Source organism: Megascapheus bottae, chromosome 28, assembly GCF_031878675.1.
Source record: "Megascapheus bottae isolate mThoBot1 chromosome 28, mThoBot2.hap1, whole genome shotgun sequence".
NCBI lineage: Eukaryota > Metazoa > Chordata > Mammalia > Rodentia > Geomyidae > Megascapheus > Megascapheus bottae.
Genome location: NC_143536.1, coordinates 13544162 through 13555230, shown reverse-complemented (window position 1 = coordinate 13555230; position 11069 = coordinate 13544162). Strand labels below are relative to the sequence as shown.

At 43.9% G+C, this 11069-nt stretch overlaps 1 protein-coding gene and 1 pseudogene across 2 annotated transcripts in view; both read left to right on the top strand.

Moving 5' to 3' along the window:
- The window catches only part of Eif4enif1 (eukaryotic translation initiation factor 4E nuclear import factor 1), a 57263-nt gene extending 47260 nt beyond the window's left edge, over window positions 1-10003 (top strand). Inside the window, exons 13-19 of one of the 2 annotated variants that reach the window (XM_090320508.1) lie at window positions 246-325; window positions 1048-1187; window positions 3158-3242; window positions 4564-4696; window positions 7913-8254; window positions 8514-8684; window positions 9247-10003. In XM_090320508.1, coding sequence (XP_090176634.1) covers window positions 246-325; window positions 1048-1187; window positions 3158-3242; window positions 4564-4696; window positions 7913-8254; window positions 8514-8684; window positions 9247-9488 — 1193 coding nt within the window. In that variant the 3' untranslated portion in view covers window positions 9489-10003. The remainder of the gene's footprint in view (window positions 1-245; window positions 326-1047; window positions 1188-3157; window positions 3243-4563; window positions 4697-7912; window positions 8255-8513; window positions 8685-9246) is intronic. The other variant, XM_090320507.1, reaches the window with a different exon arrangement.
- On the top strand, window positions 5559-5902 carry LOC150045234 (thymosin beta-15A pseudogene; annotated as a pseudogene).
- Window positions 10004-11069: the final 1066 nt, after the last annotated feature.

The following is an 11069-nucleotide window of genomic DNA, read 5'->3' as shown; positions in this document are numbered from 1 at the left end:
AAAGCACCAGTGAATGAGCAAAAGCATTAGGTACCACGTTTGAGTCCAAGTATCAGACAAAAAAGAAAAAGAAACAAAAAAAACCCTGAGATCCATACAGCCCACTGTGGGAGCATAGAGGAAGAGAGGTATCTGGCAAGAACGATGCAATGCTTTACAAAAGTGGAAGTGTTTAGAGGGGAACAAGATGGTGCTACCCTAATGTACAAATACCATCTGGATACTGACTGTAATTTTCTTGGCAGGTTTTGCACCAGGACCCCAGCAGCTACTTGGAGACCCATTCCAGGGCATGAGAAAGCCCATGAGCCCTGTCACAGCCCAGGTCAGCTGGTCTTTATCAACCCCAGTCTGTTGCTTATCTTTCACCCTGATTGTTGTCAGTAGTTTTACAGCCATGATACTACATGGTTGGTTTTTCAGAACACTCTTGAGTAATGGAAATACTTCAGTAAAATACTGTTTAGGGTTGGGAATGTGGCCTAGTGGCAGAGTGCTTGCCTAGCATGCATGTAGCCTTGGGTTCAATTCCTTGGCACTACGTACACAGAAAAAAAACTGGAAGTGGTACTGTGGCTTAAGTGGTAGAGTACTACTAACCTTGAGAAAGTCCAGGCCCTGAGTTCAAGCCCCAGGATTGGCAGAAAAAGAAAAAAAAAATACTGTTTGGTAGTTGATAGAACAGTTTAGTCAAGTCTGCAGTATCTAATTTTTTTTTTCCTTTGGTAGGTTGTACTCTAGGTCTGGGCGCTGTCCCTGAGCTCTTCAGCTCAAGGCTACTGCCCTACCCCTTGAACCTCAGTGCCATTTCCGGTTTTTTGGTGGTTAATTGGAGATAAGAGTCTCATGGACTTAAGTGCTCTGGCTGGCTTTGAACCTCAATCCTCAGATCTCAGCCTCCTGAGTAGCTAGTAGGCGTGAGCCACCGTGCCCAGATTGCAATATCTAAATTTTTCGCTGCTACATAGATTCACCTTTCTAGGAGAAGAGAGAGTTTTGTAGAAAATGTACTGACTGTCCTCATTCTTCTTTCCCTATTCTCAGCAGATGAGCCAGCTGGAGTTGCAGCAGGCAGCTTTGGAGGGGCTGACCCTGCCACATGACCTTGCAGTCCAGGCAGCAAACTTCTACCAACCTGGTTTTGGCAAACCACAGGTGGACAGAACCAGAGATGGGTTCAGAAACAGGTAAACTAGTAATCCCATGTAAATGTGGGTAACGTGCCATTGCGGGTTTCCTGATACTATATGACTGTTTCATGCTGGTCCTGGGGCTTGGCCTCCTCGGGGCCTGGGCACTGTCCCTGAGCTTCTTCTGCTCACAGCTAGCACTCTACCACTTGAGCCACAGTTCCACTTTTGCCTTTGTGGTGATTAGTTGGAGATAAGACTGTGATGGACATTACTGCCCTCGTCGGCTTTAATCTGTGAGTCTCCAAACTCAGCATCCTGATGAGCTAGGATCAGAGGTATGAGCCACCTGTACCCAGCTCAAGTTTGTGCTCCACCACTTGAGCCACAACTCTGCTTCCAGCTTTTTGATGGTTAATTAGAAATAATGAGTGTCATGGATTTTCTTGCCCTTCTGCTTTGAACTGCAACACCCCCCTGTGTTTGAGTTTAGGGGATTCTCTTTCCTCTTCACCAAGAATACCAATGTTCTATGTTCCCCTGTGGTTGGACTGTATGTGTCTCAGTGCAGCAGTGTGGAGATTACAAGTACTGATTGGGAGAACAAAAAACTGGTTTTAGAAAACTGGTTTTAGGGCCGGGAGTTTGGCCTAGTGGTTAAAGTGCTTGCCTAGCATGCATGAAGACCGGGATCGATTCCTCGGTACCACATATAGAAAAAAAGCCAGAAGTGGTGCTGAGGCTCAAGTGGTAGAGCTCTAGCCTTGAGAAAGTCCAAGGACAGTGCTCAGGCCCTGAGCTCAAGCCCAGGACTGGCAAAAAAAAAAAAAGAAAAGAAAAGAAAACTGGTTTTAGAATTGTATCTACTTGAATCAGACAGTGTTTGTTCTTTGGGGCACAAGGTTAGACAGGTTAGCCAGTGGGCTCACACATTTTCTCTTACCAGCCTGTTTTTGCCTGAGTCAGTACTGTTTACTGTTTTACTGATTTGAGTGTAGATCAGAAGTAGAAGAATGCTGCATGAAACTGGTTCCTAAAATACAAATTTAGGGGCCAGTAGCACAGCTTAGTGATAGAGTACTTGCCTAGTGTGCACAAAGCCCTGGATTCAATTCCTTGGTACCACATACTCAGAAAAAGTCAGAAGTGGCAGAGCATTATCTTTGAGCAGAAAAGTGTCCAAGGACAGTGCCAGCCCTGAGTTCCAAGCCCCAGTACTGGCAAAAAACCTAAAACTCCTTTAATTTGAATCAGTGTCTCATTGAGTATTGGGTTATATGTCCACCACTGCTTAGTGCTGTTCCTTGTACTAATTAGCATACCCAGTCCACAGAAGGAAGGTTCACTATCCATCTTCCTGAACTATGCCAGTCCAAGATACCGCCTCATTCCCAAAATCTTCCCTATAACTGTTTTGTCTGTGCCACTGTTCTCCATCTTAGTCATTGGCCACATCCAGTTTAATGCAGCTTCTTCCCCAGCTTTCTCAGGTTGGACGTTACTACATTCCTTCTCCATTTTCCCATTGGCCCTTCTTTGTATATCTGTGTTGCTTTGATTGCCCCAAGTTATAACCCCTCCATTAGACTCAGTTCTTACAAGCAGTAACATGTTTCACCAATCTTTTGACTTCCCTCCGAATTTTTTGTTGTTTTTTGTTTCTTTTTTTCTCTTGGTCACTTGGGGGCTTGAACTCAGGGCCTGGAACTTGGTGGTGCTGTACCTAACCATTTTTGTTCAAAGCTAGTACACTGCCACTTTGAGTCACAGCACCACTTCCAGTTTTCTGAAGGTTAACTGGAGATAAAAGTCTCATGGACTTTGCTACCTGGGCTGGATTGGAACTGCAATCCTCAATCTCAGCCTTTTGAGAAGCTAGGATTACAGGCTTGAGCCACTAGTATCCAACTCTTAGACATATATTCTGTGCTTGGGAAAGTGAACTATATAGGGATTCCTGGCCTTGGTCTTGGTTGCTGTATGATTTTACGACTTGGGGCTTCCCCTAATAATTGGTGTTTTCACAGGCAACAGCGAGTAACGAAGTCACCAGCACCTGTGCACCGAGGGACTTCTTCATCTCCAGCCCCTGCTGCTTCCATCACAAGCATGGTCAGTGATCTGTAGTAACTGTGAACCACTTGAAGACTGCTCTACTTGGTTGTGTCTTAGTGTCCCTGAGTACCTTCCACAGCAATACTGACCTAAGTCTTTCATACTCTTTAGTCTTCACCCAGGGTTCCATCCAGTGAAGCCCTTCATTGAGAAAGTGCCAGCAGATTGATGTGTGCAAGCCTGGGCACAGTGATATAGTATGTCCAAATGAAGAAGAAACAGCTGTGTAGGATGGTAGGAAAAGGTGAGGGATAGGTGAGATAGACAAGATGACAAGGCAGATAGGGAGTCCAGCAAACATGCTGGGGAACTCACAAGTTATTCAGATCTCAGTAATATAAACAAAGACTAGGACAGAAGAATTTGCTTGCCTGTTTGTGGTAGTAAGTCTAATTTGACTGCTGATAGACAAGGGGGGTATCTATTGCTGTGTTAAAAGCCTGCAGTAGTGCTGTGGCACAAATGGTAGAACTCTAGCCTCGAGAAAACCCAAGGACAGTGCTCAGGTCTGGCAAAAAAGAAAAAGGAAAAACAAAGACACGTGAATAGTAAAGTCATCAACGTAGCAAAGAAATGGAAATTCAAGATCCAAAATGATGATCTTAGTGGCATAGTCTGCTAAGATAATTGTGAAGGGTTGGGACTAAAGTGACAGAGTGCTTGTATAGTAAACACAGGACCCTGAGTTAAACTCCAGTACTGCCAAAAAAAGACAGCAAGTGATAATTGTGATTGTTTTGGTAGTCAAGTTTAAAAGAAACAGGTCTTAAGTTTGTTTTGGAAATACCCTTTTGCAAGTGGAAAGGCAAGCCATTGTTGCTCCAGGGTGTGGTTCTGAATTTGTTTTTTTATCGTGGGGCTTGAACTCTGGCTTGGACGCTGTCTGAGCTCTTCAGCTCAAGGGTAGTACTCTACCACTAGAATCAGCACCACTTCCAGCTTTTTCTGTGTATATGGTACTGAGGAATCGAATCCAGGGCTATATGCATGCTAGGCAAGCACTCTACCACTAGGCCATGCTCCTGGCCTCAAGGTGTAGTTCTGGTCACACTGTTCCTAGTCTAATCCCAGATCTCTAGGAGAAATGTGTGAAGCAGAGGCAGGTCCCTGTTACCAAAGCTTTGGACAAGGGATTGCCTGTCTCCTCTTCTTTCTTTTCCTCCAACAGCTGTAGATCAGAATGTCGGCATTGTCCTCTGACACCATTTAGACAATATGGAGACTTTTAACCGTTGTTGAACAACTTGGTCAATGAATTCTGGCCTAATATTAGGAAAAAAACACAGGATGTGCTGATGCCAATTCTTTTTCTCGGCAGCTTTCTCCTTCCTTCACCCCTACCTCAGTGATCCGGAAGATGTATGAGAGCAAAGAGAAAAGCAAGGAGGAAACAGCACCTGGAAAGGTGGCTCCTGGTGATAGTAAAGAGGAGATTCTGAAGGCCAGTGAAGGTACTGTGGAATGCGCTTAGTACTAAGAAAACATGTGTGTGAGAGAATTCAGGTCTGAGTGCTGACCTGCTTGATTTCCCTGCAAAGCAGGATCCAAGCCCTTGGCTCCCTGACCAGTCTTGTCAAAGAAAAGGGATGGCTCTATTTTGAAAATAAACTATACAACTTGTGGATGGGGACAGGAGGGGAAAATAAGGAGAAAGTGAGGAAAGGGGTGATATTGTCCAGAAAGAAACTGTAACCTCTCTGTATACTACTAACATTTTAAGAAAAAAAAAATTAAGGATTAGAACCTGGGCACTGGTGGCTCACAACTGTAATTCTAGCTACTCAGGAGGTTGAGATCTGAGGATTCTGGTTTAAAGCAAGCCCAGGCAACGAAGTCCATGGTACTCCTATCTCCAGTGAACCACTAGAAAACGGGAAGTGGTACTATGGTTCAAAGTGGTACAGTAGAGCTAGCCTTGAGCACAAAGCTCAAGGACAGTGTCCAGGCCCTGAATTCAGGCCCATGACTGACAAAAAAAAGTTGGACCAGTGAGATCTCTGGGTTGCTCAAAATTCTGACCAAGGTAATAGTGCTGTGAATGATGTTTTAAAAGAGTGAACTTCAGTTGAGAAGTATTTACTTGTTATAGTTTAATAGTATATGTCATATTACTGTTCAACTGGTTTTTGAGGTATATATATATATCTTATCATGGCCATGAGCTCACTGTATGGAAGCCCAAATATACTGAAACTTAAAATCCTGGCTTCCTAAATGCTGAGATTTATAGGTGTATACCACCACACCTAGATTTATTTACAGCAGTTTTACTTCTAAAAGGTTCTCCATGTGTAGAGACTTAATATCTGTGCAATGGGTAAGGCATATAGGTATAAGCTTTTCACAAGTATAAAAAAAATGTGATGGTCTTTGTGAGTTGTGCAGATTATAAAGGACGTGGTGGCACTAATTCTAGTTAAGTGAGGGCTACACAGGTGCAGACTTATTGGTCTAAGAACCTTTCACCGAGTATTCTTGGTCCACCGAGGTAAGAGTCACCAGGCCTCCAGTCAAGATAAGTGATAAACCTCCAGACATGTCCAAAGTGGAGAAGTCTGACAGATCAAAACTGAAGAAAACTAATATGGAGTGAAAAAACACTCTTCCTTTCAAAGGAAACTATTCAGAATGAGAAAGAGTGTGTTCAAACATCCTAAAATGCAGATTGCCTCTCAAGAGAGGTCTTAACATGGCCTGACATGCCTGCTTTATTTCTGTAAAGCTATGTGTTTGTGAAGATTTGAGGCACCTGTAAATGGTTTATCTTCTGTATTCCCTGGCTAAAAGTTCATCAGTAGCTAATGCCCCCTTAAATTTGCTTTTTTTTTGGTGGATGGGGGGGGAGTCCTGGGCTTGCTCAAGGCTTGAGCACTGTTCTTGGACTTTCTGAAGGCTAGAGCTCTACCACTTGAGTTTCAGCACCACTTCTGGCTTTTTATGTATGTAGTACCGCGGAATTGAACCCTGGTCCTCGTGCATGCTAGGCAAGCACTCTACCACTAGGCCAAACTCTCAGCCCCTTTAAATTTGTTTTTAAAGTGAAATTTCAGATAGTAGATGACTGCTGTCAGAAATCTCAGTATGGATGACCTTTGTGAGTGTCCCCTACCGAGTGAGACAGTGTTAACCTACAGTGGGTGCCTTTTGCTTCATAATCATACTTTCATAGCATCTTAATTTTCATTTACAGTAAAACATTTAAAAAGTACAAAAGAACAATAGGATAGACATAACTTGGCCTGGGTATACAGGGGTGTGTGTGTGTGTGCGCGCGCGCGCGCGCGCATGTGCACACATATTTGCACGTACACACATGCCAGTACTGGGACTTGAACTCTGGGCCTGGGCACTGTCCTTGAGCTATTTTGCTCAGGGCTAATTGAACACTCTGCCATTTGAGCCACAGCTCTACTTCAGTTGTTTGTGGTCATTAAATGTAAGTCTCATGGACATTCCTGCCAAAGATCACTGATCCTCAGATCTCTGCCTCCTGAATAGCTAGGATTACAAACATGAGCCACTGGTGCCTGACTGTTTTTTAAATTTTATCATGGACTCATAATTTTGTACCTACTTGATTCTCTACTTAGACTAAACAGTCTCAAGCAGTTGACAGGGACAGGAATAGTCCCCATGCAAGCCCAGCTACAGCCATTTGTGCAGAACAGGTTTCCTTAGACCACCAACTCTGATATTCCACGTGTTTACTAAGAGATATCTTTTGAGAAGTATAAGAATATAGCGTGTGGGGGCCGGCAGTTTGGCCTAGTGGTAGAGTGCTTGCCTAGCAGGCACTAAGACCCAGGTTTGATTCCTCAGTACCACATATATAGAAAAAGCCAGAATTGGTGTTGTGGCTCAAGTGGTAGAGCTCTAGCCTTGAGAAAGCCCCAGGACTGACTGGCCAAAAAAAAAAAAAAAAAAAAAAAATGTAGATTTTGGGGAGTTTATCTGCATCTCCTCAAGGATGTGGACTTAAGTTTTGTTGGTCATGGTACTTGAACTCTGAGCCTAGGCATTGTCCCTGAGCTCTTCAGTTCAAGGCTAATGCTCTACCACTTGAGCCACACCACCACTTCTGATTTTCTGGTGGTTCACTGGGGATAAGTCTCACAGACTTTCATGCCTCAGCAGGCTTTGAACTGTGATCCACAGATCTCAGCCTCTTGAATAGCTTGGACTACAGGTGTGAGCCACTTGGCTCCCAGCAAGGTTGTAGACTTTTAAAGGGACATGTTTATAACTTCATTACCTTTGCACTCTGTTGTTTGGTCAATTGTGGATCTTGAACTCAGGGCCTGGGCTCTATCCCTCAGCTTTTTCACTTAAAACTTGTGCTCTACCACTTTGAGGTACAGCTCCACTTCTGGTTTTCTGGTGGTTAATTGATGATAAGTCTCGGACTTTTCTGCCTGGGCTGAGCAGCCAGCACCTGGCAGTTTTATTTACACTTTGGTAATGTGTCAAAAATCCCTCCTAAGCTAAAAGCATATAGTTTAGTAGAATACTGTCTTAGTATGTATAAGGCCCTGGGTTCAATCTCCTTCTCCCTCTGTCCCATTACACACAAATCCTTTCCTTCCCCCCAAAAGTCCTCTTTCCAGTGAAGCTTGAAAAATCCATAAAACAAATCTGCTAATACCAAAATACTGACTGGTTCCTTACAGATAGCCTGCTGTCCAATTCCTTACCCAATGCGGATCAAGAGTCTTCACCTACATCAAATCTAAAACTGTCAACATTACAGCGGCCTTCATGTTCCACCCCACTGTCCCAGACAAACCGTTACACCAAAGAACAAGATTACCGACCTAAAACAGCTGGGAGAAAAACACCCACCTTGGCGTCCCCAGTTCCAGGAACACCTTTTCTCCGCCCTACGCACCAAGTTCCCCTCGTGCCCCATGTCCCTATTGTTCGGCCTGCTCACCAGCTTCACCCAGGATTGGTCCAGAGGATGCTGGCCCAAGGGGTACATCCACAGCATCTCCCAAGTTTGCTTCAAGCTGGTAAGTTTGAGATTTGAGTTGGTCTGGGGAACCTGGCATGATAAGTTACTGGCTTGGATGACCTATGTCATGAAGAAGTATCCATTCCCAGAAATATTACTAGATTCTTCGCCTAACCAATAGGCAACAGATCCAATCCAGTTCACCCTCAGTACATTAAAAGACTATGAATCTAATGAGCATTCTTCATCCTTCATGCGCTTGCAAGTCAGCAGAACTGTTCATTACTATGACTCAACTGTTTCTTCCCTCTGCCCAGCAGGTGTGCTTCCTCCTGGGCTGGACCTGACCCATTTACAGGGACTATCTGGCCCCATCTTGGGTCAGCCATTTTACCCTTTACCTACTCCTGCTAACCATCCCCTCTTAAACCCTCGTCCTGGGACACCTCTGCATCTGGCAATGATGCAACAACAGCTCCAGCGCTCAGGTGAGTTCATTTGGCCAGGTGAGCCTGAGATGGGCTAAGAAGGCTTAAAGCTTAGGACCAGTCTCCTGAAGATAAATTGACACACATGTAATTTGACCTAGCAAGACAGGTGGCCTAATGGGTGTAACTTGGGAATGTTATTCCTGCAAAGAAACAGTGGGAAAGCCAGGAGCCAGTGGCTCATGCCCATAATCCCAGGAGGCTGAGATCTAAGGATTATGGTTCCAAGTCAGCCTAGCAAAGTTTGTGAGACTTATCTCCAGTCAATCAGAAGTTGAGCTGGGACCAGCTCAGAATAGAAGCCCTCTCAGCTACTAATGCCAGTGCTTTGTGATGAGAAGTGGCCCTGTTATCCAGGGTGGGTTTTTTCAATATTAATAGCCTAACAGCTTACTTTTCTAAGGTATTGACTTCCACTTTTCTAAAGAAGTCCTAAAGTAAGTCATCTCATAAAGACTTTGGTTCATTTATGGACAGGGTTTGAGTGAAGAAGAGCCTAGTAATAGTAAAGAACCACTGTCCCATCATACTCTGAATGCTTATAACCGTCTTATCTCCATAGTTCTGCATCCTCCAGGCTCTGGATCCCAGGCAGCAGCTGTCAACGTACAGACAACCGCTCAGAACGTGCCTAGTCGGTCAGGCCTGCCACACATGCACTCCCAGCTAGAGCATCGCCCCAGTCAAAGGAGCAGCTCCCCTGTGGGCCTTGCCAAATGGTTTGGCTCAGATGTGCTACAGCAGCCCTTGCCCTCCATGCCTGCCAAAGTCATCAGTGTAGATGAGTTGGAGTATCGACAGTGAGCAGGGCAGGCAGGCAGGCAGGCTCACATATGCCTGGACCTATGGTGGCTCCCTGGGCAGGACAATTGCTTCCTCATTTGGGTTGGTTTATAGGCTTTTACTTTGGAACACTCCAGGTGAAGCTCTTTAGGAAACCCACACACATGGCGTGGTCTCATATGACAGGATCTTAACCAATGTAGGAGCAGAACCTACATGGTCTGAATACAGGATGCACAGTGCTGTCAGTCCTGAAAAATTCTTTCTTTTTGTAAGGTATGTGAATGATGTGCTGGTGTCTTCATTAAGAGGTGGCACCTAAGGGTTCTGAGGAAATAAAATGTATAGACCCTTATGTACAGACCTGTGTATAAACTTTTGTACATACATATAGGATAGCTTTTTTGAACTTATACAGCTGTACATAAAAGTAGCTGATATTAGTTAAGCCTGTGTCAACTGTTTTTTCTGTTTTTCACTTGTACATTTGGGACTTTTGTTTGATTAAAGTTGCATATGCTAAGTGTGTGAATGAAGTGAATGGCATCACTGTGTTTCTTTCCTCACTGAATCCTTTGCTTCAAACAACTGAGCCAAGAAATTCAGGAGGGCTCCTTGAGGGAAATTGCCTGAAATATCAATTATTGTGGAATTGGACTATTTGGATTAGGAGAGAGAAGCAGGTTTTTCAAGTTTCCATAAAAACCAGATTTTGACTCCTTTCTTGCTAAAGATTTCTCAGACCTACTAATTTGAAACTCAAGCCCTTGTTCCAGATACCTAATTTAGGGCAATAAAAGCTACTTGGAGCTGGGCACAGTGGCTCATGCCTGTAATCCTAGCTACTTGGGAGGAGGCTGAGACCTTAGGATCTCAGTTCAAAGCCAGCCCAGTCCTTGAGACTCTTATCTCCAATTAATCACTAGAAAAATGGGAAATGGGGCTGTGGCTCAGGGGTAAGGTGGTAGTCTTGAGCTGAAGAGCTCAGGCATAACACCCAGGCCCGTGACCCACCAAAAAAAAAAAAAAGCTACTTGGAGGCTGGGCACTAGAGGCTCACACCTGTAACTCTAGAGGATGAGATTGGAAGATTGCAATTTGAAGGCAGGTTAGGAAGGAATGTCCTAGTGATACCCCCTATTTCTAATAAACTACCAAGAAAGCCAGAAATAGAACTAGAATGCTAGTCTTGAATAATAGAACCTCAGGGTTAGTACCCAGGATTTATGTTCAAGCCCCCCAATGAAAAAACTACAAGTGCTGGTAGTAATGTGGTAAAAAAAAAAAAAAAAGGAACTCTTCACACTGTTGGCAAACTAGTACCACCACTCTGGAAGGTGTTTTGGTGCTTCCTCAAAAAACAAAAAAAACAGAAAACTGCAATATGATCCAGCAATAGCACAGTTGGGTATCTATCCACAATATTACAAAATATGGTAAAGACATATCTACGTTTACTGCTGTGCTATTCACAATAGCCAAGTTATGGAAATAGCACAGATGCTCTACAAAAGATGAGGATGGATTATGAAAATATGGTCCACATATATAATGGAATTTTACTCTATTAGAATATGTCATTTGTAAGGAAATAAATTTTAA